Raw genomic sequence first — 10,548 nt, forward strand, 5'->3', positions numbered from 1 at the left:
AAGATTCTTTATTGTTAATTATTCTTTTCATGCTTTGGTATAGCCGTACGAATTCCGGCGCTGAAGTTACAGGTTGGTAATTCAGAGATGTTAAAAAAATGCTAAAAAGGTCAAGAAATATTATTATAAATGACGCTGTGTGTCAGGATTTAGACATTTTGGTTATGCTCTATCGCATACATATGAGCTTGTGAAGCAATATTCGAAGTCGGTAAAGGTTACCATCTTGTTACACGTACATGTACCGTACTCTCCAGATCTAGCCCATGCGACTTTTTTCCTTTCTCCAAAACTTAAAAAAAGTTTGTTTTATCTGGTCGTCGTCACAAATCCCGAAAACTGGCTCAGCCGGTGCCTCAGAGTTCTACCTAAATCATTAGGCTATGACGCATTTTTGATTGAAAATATTTTGAAGGGATGTGTTGTTCATTCCACTTTTTGAGTCGAATGTAGTGAACAACCCTTGTATACAATGTAAACGCATTCTACAGGGAAACAGGAAACAGCAATGGTGCATACTTTAGGATCCCATCAGAACAAACGACTCTTGATCAATATAACTTGAAACGACTAGATGACCGTTGCCGTAGACTAATTTAGTCTCATTTAGAAAAAAAAAAGCTTTGAATAAATATACCAAAAAATATTCAAATTTCAAAGCTAGAATATTTGGATTTTTTTTTTTTACTAAATAATAGTTTACGGCTAACAAAAATTGATTATGTAAATGTCGAAGTTGTTTTCATGGGTAATTTGTTGGCCATTCGGCCTCCTGGAAGTTTGTATCTCCTCCAGAACACTTAGTACCAGACACTGGTAATTGTCCTTGAGAAAAGCCGCGTCTGCACGTGTTGTGATTCGGAAACTCGAACTTAGGCTTACTATGCAATTAATATTAGGGGGAGAAATAACTTCGTTGTTCAGCTTGGTGCGTGGACCAATCCACATACATGTGAGAGTGAAGAGCTGTAGTGTAATAGGGGTATTACTTTTTTTTAATACATTTTATTTTTTAGGCGATAGGATGTATAAATATATATAGTCTAAAAGAAGGGGTGCTAGTATTTTTTTTTTTGCTATATACGTGTACTAGTATTAGTTATTTAACCACATTTATTTACAGTTTTTTCTCGGTAATAGACTCTTCCTTTTTTTTTCTTGTGTTGAATGACTGAAAGTATACACTGCCGGATCTCTAAAAACCTGATTTACTGACATTGTAGTTAACTAAGGAACCCGACTGACTACAGACAAAATCGTTATAAAATAAAAGAACTGCATAAAAGATGGGAAAATAAGATTACGCAAATAATCATTGGTTTTATCGAAAAATACAATTTCTAATAAAATTGTGTTCATTTTTGAAGATATTTTTGTTTATAATACAATATAATATAATACAATCATGCAAACGTTCATAAAAGAGAGTTTCATTATTGTACCAAACATGAAGAGAATATGAAAAGCAATACTCAGTCTTTGGTGGTATAGAATACTCAACGAAATGTGCCCAAATCCCTACCTACCCAAATCGAATGCATACTTGTAACAAACATTTTTTTCAATGCTACATGCGTCTATGACAACGAAAGTACAGGATTCTATTTTAATTGATGCCTCACACTTTAATATACAAACAAATTGAAATGAAAATCATTATAGTTGTTACTTTTTTCTTGATTATTGATTTTCTCCCTACGAATTTCTGTTATGGTTTTGGCTTGAAGCATTAATTCCAAGCCAGTTAAACTATTTGACAGATAACCTTAGATCTATTTATCACAAATTGGGGGAAAATGGGACAGGTTGATCAGTTTATTTAAAAGTGTTTGTTGGGTGGAGATTTCAAAGGTAGCAACACGTTGTGACACAGTTTCCACTTTATCGAGAACATTCCCTCGCATTAATAGAATTGGGGGTTTTTAATAAGATTTTTTTCATCGTAGTTTCATTAATTTTATATGACTCGATTGACTCTGTTATTAAGAATACACTGAGCGTAATCACATGTTTTGATCCCAAACTAATTAAACACAAATCTCTTGCATAATTTAGAATTTAAAAATGCAATTTCATTTATTAGCTATATAAAGGTCCCATCTATTGTTTGTCTGATGCTTTCTCTTTCTATTTGTCATTCCATCGTTCTCTCTATTTTTCTCGGTCCATCTTGTTTCCTGACTGTCCACTGAATCTGCCGCCTTTAAAATCCTTAAAATCTACTATAAAGGTCTATTTGATTTGAGCTTAGAACTCAGTCGCCTGCAATGTAAGAATTCCTCGAGCCGCTAGGAGAGGGGTGTAACACACGGTGTCATTACGTAATTTGTGCTTTGCAAATTGTAAAAAAAAAATGATTTTTGAAACACACAAGGTATATATGACCTTGACATGTGCAAATTTCATTTGTTCCCTTTTCCCTTCCATATTTTCAACGTAGAGAAATTTGATTGCAATACAGAAAATTATAGTTATTTTCTGGACACATTTATATTTTATATATTTATATTCTATACATTTAAAAAAAATTACGAGCGTAAAAAGGGGGAGGCGGAAGTCCAAGGTAGGAGTATACCAGTCACCGTAGATTATCGTCTCGGTTCAATGGTCAAATAGAACGTCGTTGATACCTAGGTAAGACAAAGTAAAATTTCCAGTCTTGTATTCATTTTGATGATTGCAAAATCTTAATGATAAAATAGCTTTTACGATCATATGGTTTATAGCATGTACAGTGGCCGATCGACCACGCATCTGTTGAACTCCATGAGTCCATCACTTCCCAAAACCAAACATTGATTGTATGGTGTCCCATTCAAGCCATTGAGTAGAAAAATATTGCGAAAGTGCATGATGTGCGGTTAGAGAGATTTATTGTAATTCTTCTCTGTAAACTGTTTCGTGAAGATGAAAACCATTCAGTTTTTTTTAAAGTAGTTTTTATTACGAGTACAGTCGTGTTTTTGCATATAAATCAGTATTTGATGCAAAAATGTATTCTTCAGTCCTTTCCATAATAGTAGTCAGGAATATACATTTATTGCATTATGGTGAGGAAAATATGAAGACCCCCCCCCCCCCCCCCGAACATTCAAATTTCCCGAAGGCAACGCCCGAGAGAAATTTAATTTTTCTGGGGAAATAAATTTTATTTCCCAAACATTCATGTAATGTTTTTATTATACCGAATAGCATACGATTACGCAAAACACGTCGAGCTCTCTTGGTCAACTTTTAAAAGGCAAATAAAAAACCATATAGCGTCGTGAATGATTTTGTGCGTTATTTTCTTTCTTTTTTCTTATAAATTCAAATCACAGATAGTAAATCATAATGAAATACTTTACTCACAGCGTGTTATCGACCGCTCTTATTATTTACATGATTCAACATGTTTTCTCGATACTTTGATTGATTTTTGTGACATCAATGCTAAATATACAAGGTGTGCATCTCTGTACCATGAAAGTGTGTTAACTTTAAAAGGATCTTGCTAACCAGTGTTCCTCGCATCTTAACACGATTGCATTTGTATTTCCTTGCTGTGTGCTTTTAATGGCTAACATGTTTTGGTTTTACATTTTATTGGGAGTACGATAAATCTCTAAGTTCTATATTTGAATTTTAAAAAACCCAACAAATCCATGTTTAAAATGTGTGCCCTTGAAAATAATAAAAAAAAAAAAGCAAAAAGCAAAAAAAAAAAAAAACCCAAAACAAAACAAAAACAAAAACTAAAACCGCACTTAAATAAATATAAATAAACTTAAATAAATACTAAGCTATAATATGCAAAATAAGTATGTTTAAGAAATCTTTTATTAATTTTTAGTTGGCCATCTCTATGATGACATCAACAGCAAAGCGTGCAGTGATCGGGATCGACGTTGGAGGGACAAACACTGATGCAGTCGTCCTTAATTTCGACAAAGATTCTGTGGAAGTCCTTGCCTCTTATAAAACCTCCACTACTCAAGACGTCACCTCCGGTGTTAGAAATGCTTTGATTTCCGTCATTAATAACGCGCTTGAGGAATCGCCCATTGCACTCGCGCAAATAAACATTGGGACGACTCATTTTGTGAATGCAGTTGTTCAAAGAAAGAACATAGTCCGGGTTGGTGTCATACGTCTCTGTGGCCCATTGTCTAGCGAAATTCCACCTTTCACTGATATCCCTGAAGATTTACAAAAGCATATCAATGGCGGATTTTGTTTAGCTAATGGCGGTTATGACTTTGATGGTCGAGAAATATCCAAATTAGAAAAAGAGGAAATATTTACATTTCTCAAATTAATAACTGATAAGGGTGTTTCCAACGTCGTTGTGTCTGGTATATTTTCTCCAGTGCGAATTGAACATGAAGAACAGGTTTACAGGATAATCAAAGAGTATAATTCAGAACTAAGTGTAACATTGTCGCATAACATTGGTCAAATAGGATTATTGCAGAGAGAAAATGCTGCCATTCTAAACGAGGCTCTGAAACCCCTCTGTAGAAAAACCATTGAACAGTTCAATTCTGCTGTGACCGAAATGGGCATACTCTGCCCAATTTATCTGACCAAAAATGATGGTACCATCATCCAGCGGGATCTTGCGATAGAATATCCAGTTCTGGCATTTTCATCTGGACCCACAAATAGCATGCGGGGCGCAGCGTACCTTTCAGGACTCAAAGAAGCAATAGTCATTGATATTGGAGGAACCACGACCGATGTGGGACTCATAGCAAAAGGATTTCCAAGACTTTCATCAACAGAAATAAAGATCGGTGGAATCAGGACAAACTTTAGCATGCCGGATGTAAGAAGTATTGGTCTAGGAGGCGGATCTTATGTACGACAGGATCAAGACAGGGTCGTTGTTGGACCGGAAAGTGCGGGCCTCAAAATTCTGGAAGAAAGTTTGGTCTTCGCAGACCCCGAAAACATAAAAGAAAAACAGATCACTGCAACGGATATATCTGTTGCAGCGAAGATTTCGAGAGTAGGGAATTCTGAGAACGTTCAACATCTTGAACATAGTTTTGTAGAAGAAGCCGTGAAAACGATTAGGCAAATGCTTGAAGACTGCATCGACGAAGCAAAGATCACCGCAAGAGACTTACCAGCAATTTTAGTAGGAGGAGGCCACATTCTCGTGGATAAAAATCAGAAACTAGTGGGAGTAAGTGAGCTCGTTATTCCCGAACACTCTGAAGTTGTAAATGCTATTGGTGCAGCACTTTCCCAAGTCTCGGGAAATGTGGAATACGTAAAGAGTTTAGAAGAGCTTGTCAATAATCCGGACACGGAAAGAATTGTGATAGAAGCGGCAAAACCAGACATGTCCGAAGAAGAAAAAGAAAATGCGAAGAAGGAATCAAGAAAAGTAATATATGAAAACGTACACATAACTCTGTTAACAGAAGCTCGTCAACTTGCATTCGACAGTGCTTTAAAAGCCGGGGCGGAAGAAAAATCCTTGTACGTATTGGAGGAAGGTGATATCCCGTTGTCATACCTCCCAGGAAACGTCTCGAAATTTTACGTGAAGGTCATTGGGGACTTAGATATTTTACATCGCCCAACATACCTAGTTTCAAACAAATTAAAACAAACAGATAAACATTCTAGACAAAAAGAGACTATTGAAGTTAGCAAGCAGATTTACAGCAGTACCGGTTCTTCTCTGTTTATGGATAGTGATTACAAACCCACACCAGACAGCCCGGTTTTTAATTCTGATGGCGAGTGGGTTTTATCCGAGTTTGACGTCGAGTGCATCAGCGTGGGTGCGGGGATACTCGGTTCTGGGGGCGGAGGACCACCGTATCTAGGGAAACTAAAAGCGCTGAAATCATTGAAAGAGGGAAAACAGATTAGAGTAGCTGATCCAGTCAAAATGATGGAAAAGGCCAATAGTGAAAATGATTTGGTCGTGATAATAGCAATTATGGGCGCGCCTGTGATAGCAGAGGAAAGGCTATGTAGTAAAGAGTGTCAGGATGCGTTACAGTGTATGAAAAACGTGTACTCGGACGGCTATAGTAATGGGGAGATTCCGGATAGCAGGAATTCCATTCGACAGGAAGGCAACGTTATATGTATTGACAATTACCAATACAGTCAGGAACAAGTGACGGATGTTTCATCAAAACTCATGGGCAAGAAGAAAATTGCGGGTGTAATGAGTGCAGAGATCGGTGGTATGAATGCAGTTGAGCCATTCACAGTTGCAGCGGACATGAATCTGCCTGTATTGGACTGTGATGGCATGGGAAGAGCCTTTCCAGAGCTCCAAATGTTCTTGCCGTTGATAGAAGGAATGTTGCCCTATCCTTCCACTTTAGCTGATGCCAAAGGGAGACGATCTGTTGTTCTTAAATGTGACACTGCAAAAGAACTGGAGAACTATTTTCGCAAAGTAGTTGTTGAAATGGGTTGCTTGGCTGGTGTGATCATTTCAAGTCTACAAAAACATGACGTTTTGAATAAAACTGTTATGTTTACAACAAGCCTGGCTTGGAGATTGGGTAAAGCAGTTATCAATGCAAGACACGCTAAGAAATCCACAGCAGAAGCAGTTCTTGCAGTCACAGGTGGAAAAGTTTTAATGGTCGGTAAAATTTCCAACGTGATCCGGAAAACCGAGGGCGGCTTCAATACCGGTCATGTTGCTATTAAGTCTATTACCACAGAACAAACATTAAAAGTTGAATTCCAAAATGAAAATCTGGTAGCCTTATTACAGTCAGGGGAGAAGGAAGAAGTGGTTGCAATGGTTCCTGATTTGATAACGATCATCGACTCTGATAATGGAGAACCAATCCCGACGGAGGCCGTGCGGTACGGACTGAGGGTGACGGTGCTGACCCTGCCCGCCCACGCCTCCCTCAGGACTGACCGGGCGCTGGCTTTTGTTGGTCCCGCCGCCTTTGGATACTCGCACCTTGACTACAAACCGTGCGGCGAACCCATGAAGCCCATCTCTGTGCATTCAGAATTTTTACATTCGAAATAAACAATTGTGTAAAACAATGAAATGTTTAAAAATGATTGCTTAAAATTGAGACATCTAATACAGTATGTGACATGTATAATCATATACTAGTATTTTGGTACACATGTATTGAATGTAAAAGCTATACTGTGGTTTCATTAATTTTCAAGGGTATCAATTTTCGTGGATAAAGTGAAAATCACAGTTTCAAGGATATGTAAATTCGTTGCCAATGACCAAATCTATACAAAATATTAATAGATATCGCACTTCAATGAACATTAAATTTCGTGGATCAACTTAACAACGAAATCCGCGAAAATTGGTATTCAACGAATATTGATGAAACCACAGTATATTATATTCGGTAACATTGAAACAAACTTTGAAAGAAACGAATTTCAAAAATTGCGTGCTTTAAAGAAAGTTACATTAAATAAATGTATATGTATAGAAGCAGGATTTTCAATATTAAAAATCATGATTAAATGTTTGTTATAATTAAAAATTATGATACAATTATGACAATGACTATACAAACTGTTTCCTACAGTATTTGTATATTTAAGAAATAAAGTACGAGTTTTCGTGAATGTTGCAGAATAACCTCCGAGGTCGAGAAATGTTGTTTTGAAATATAAAAGCCGAGGCGTTAGCCGAGGCTTTTATATTTCAAACAACATTTCGAGACCGAGGAGGTTATCCTGCAACATTCACGATAACAAGAACTTTATTTCTATTCTACTAACAGCCCAGTATTTCTACAGATCGTTTCTCCTATAGAGAGACGATCTAGGTCATTTTGACGGCTGTTCCGTGTAACCCCAACGGTTTTGTTAGTAATGTTTACATGTGTATCGATCAAAGGAATCACATGCAGACGACAGATTTTTGTTTGGATTTTTAATACTCTTCACTTATTTATAAGATATCTTTGAATCATGTTCATAAGGGCAATTTAATACGATTATTACTACTACACTTTAAATATTTTATGTAAAACACGCAGTGAAAATGTGGTGGGGAGGTCCTAGGAACAGCCGCATTGATCTCTTAAAAATAAACAGTTGAGGCAATACACATCGTTTTGACTGGAACTAACACGTGAAATTGACATGGTATTAAAAATTTTGACGGTTTGAAGTTGTACTTTCATGATCAGTGCGAGACAAATAGGTATATCTGATCTGATAATTTACTGATGACGTTCGTGGTATATTGGAGAGTAATGTCCGCGGCATCTCTTTGATCTCGGCGATAACTGTAGTAGAATTGCATATTTTGTACATTGCTACACGAATTGCACAGTTTGCACTAATAATGATTATGACGGCATTCAGTAGTATTCTCTATCTAAAACAGTGCGAAGGACAAAATATAGAGTTCGAAATTGAAATCACGTAAGTAAGAAGTTGTCGCGCTTTGAACATTTGAGAGGGCTGGATGGTTGTTTTCATTTTTAAACTGTATTGATCTCCTTGCGAAGAAGAGCTATGTGTAAGATATGGGGGAATATTCATATTTAGAAGCTGTAATATATAGAACCTGTGCTAAATAATATTGTTACATAAACAATTCATATTTGGAATTCAAGGTAGATCTGACAATTTGTTGACCATCCAGCCTTCTTTTAAAACCACACACACACACACACACACACACACACACACACACACACACACACACACAATCTCCATCTGACTTTTCATTGTATGTGATATCAAAAGCAATTAACAAAAGCTGACAATATCCCAGAGTAATGTAGTTTCGTTTTATGTTCACTTGATTACCACGATTATTTTACAAGATAGGTACATTTTCATTTGTTGTTAAATATGTAAACAAAAACAAATGAATTGAGTACGGAAGTGATAAACGGCTATTTGAACTTTATCATTCCATGGAGCGTTTATAGTTGCATTGAAAATTCACTGCCTGTGTTAAAGTGGGAATATGGGTCTTCAAAATTAATTCAGATAGATAAAAGATTTGCACACACAGTGCATATGATCCTATATTAACTGAATTTTAGAAAGGATTTATAGCCGTCTGATTGGGAAAAAATATCGATAAGATATGATCCAGGTCCTGTTTTTGTTTTTTGTTTTGATGACCATCTACCATTGACATTTGTAGGTCGTTCACAAGAAGCGAAGCATCGCAGACCTTTAAATAAATAGATCGACTGTCACAGGCCGAGATCTTATAATTGAGAAAAGGATAATCCTCCACGATTGTGTCATATTTAGCGGTATTTAACCCTTCAAATGTTATAGATTTTATTATGGGTTTCCCTGAAAATGTAATTGAAAATCTGTCTATTGCAGTGACAGCTATTATTCTTTCTTAAATATATATTTTTAGCTCATCATTATCTTTTTTGGTATTTGTTTTTTTTTTTTGTAAAGCAATAACACTTTGTTAGAAACCATTAATAGAAAGTATAAAAAGGGTTCAAAAACTTTTACAGAAAACCCTAGACTTGGGGCATCAACAGGAACGCATTATTGAAGGCGTTGTCATCGTTATACAGACAATTAGATGGTCTGTGCCTGGTACTGTGTCAGAGAGATCCATAGAGAGGTTACAAACATGTGATATGACTGCAGTGATGATTTTAATACAGTACTTCTGAAATGTTCTCACGAGAAGTGTATAATAGAGCTTGTATTATGATCATTGTTGGTCGAAATTATGGAATTATGGAGTTTTAAATTTTAAGATGCATCGATCCAGAAAGTGTTCCCAGAGGGATCAGAGGGATATTTTTGTTGTCCTGGGGTGGGGATACATGGCCTTCTTTCGGTACTTTACTGCAATTTGTTAATTTGAATCTTCCGGGGAGAGGGAAGGGGTTCCGGATGTTCAGTCATTATGGACAACAATGAAGATTACATGGCCGGGTTCTGAATTCGGAACATTTTCTGTAGTGCATTTATTTCAATGAAAGTACACGTATCTGTATTTTAATTGTTCAAATTAGTTTTAGAGAAGCCTTTTAAACGAAAAATAAAAAATAAACTCAAACTGACTTTGAAACATAGAGTGTTTTACTTCAACAATTTATAAAAATGGCAACAGCAACAATCCTTTTTAATTTCGTATAATTACATGTATACGCAGAAATTCATGGAAATGATTTTTGTACCTGGTTTTGACAGTGACAGGTATTATATAACAATTGATGAAATGTCCCAAGCACTCAGTCTTTGACTGTTGCTAATGCTATTTGTGGTCTTTGTCTGACACTGTCAGACATATAAAAGTTTAACAGTGTTTGTGACACCATCACAAGATTGCTTATTATGTATAATTTATGTATAATTTATCATTTTTGATGTGTGAAAAAAACCCCGGTTCCTTGTGTCAGAAAAATGAAAATAGAGATCACAAGACATAGTTGTAAATTGAGATATGGCTTTGTAAGAGCAGGACTAATATGACTATTAAGTGTTCATACTTTTTATCTGAAATTTGAAAAGATTGTTGAGGCACCATATGCATGAAGAAAAAATTCTGTTACAGATATGAAACAAGAAATCAGCTTGACGCAAGCGTCAAAT

At 36.1% G+C, this 10,548-nt stretch overlaps 1 protein-coding gene across 1 annotated transcript; it reads left to right on the plus strand.

Annotated features, from left to right (window-relative positions):
- The first annotated feature begins 2,529 nt into the window (after window positions 1–2,529).
- On the plus strand, window positions 2,530–7,126 carry LOC128188259 (uncharacterized). Its single transcript, XM_052859215.1, has 2 exons — window positions 2,530–2,634; window positions 3,833–7,126. The coding sequence occupies exon 2, from the start codon at window positions 3,845–3,847 to the stop codon at window positions 7,004–7,006; it is 3,162 nt and encodes a 1,053-aa protein (XP_052715175.1). The 5' UTR covers window positions 2,530–2,634; window positions 3,833–3,844; the 3' UTR covers window positions 7,007–7,126.
- The last annotated feature ends 3,422 nt before the right edge of the window (window positions 7,127–10,548 follow it).

Source organism: Crassostrea angulata, chromosome 1 (assembly GCF_025612915.1).
Source record: "Crassostrea angulata isolate pt1a10 chromosome 1, ASM2561291v2, whole genome shotgun sequence".
In the NCBI taxonomy this organism is placed as follows: domain Eukaryota; kingdom Metazoa; phylum Mollusca; class Bivalvia; order Ostreida; family Ostreidae; genus Magallana; species Magallana angulata.

Coding starts and splice junctions, on each gene's coding strand:
- LOC128188259 (XM_052859215.1), top strand. CDS start 3,845: ATGATGACATCAACAGCAAAGCGTGCAGTGATCGGGATCGACGTTGGA.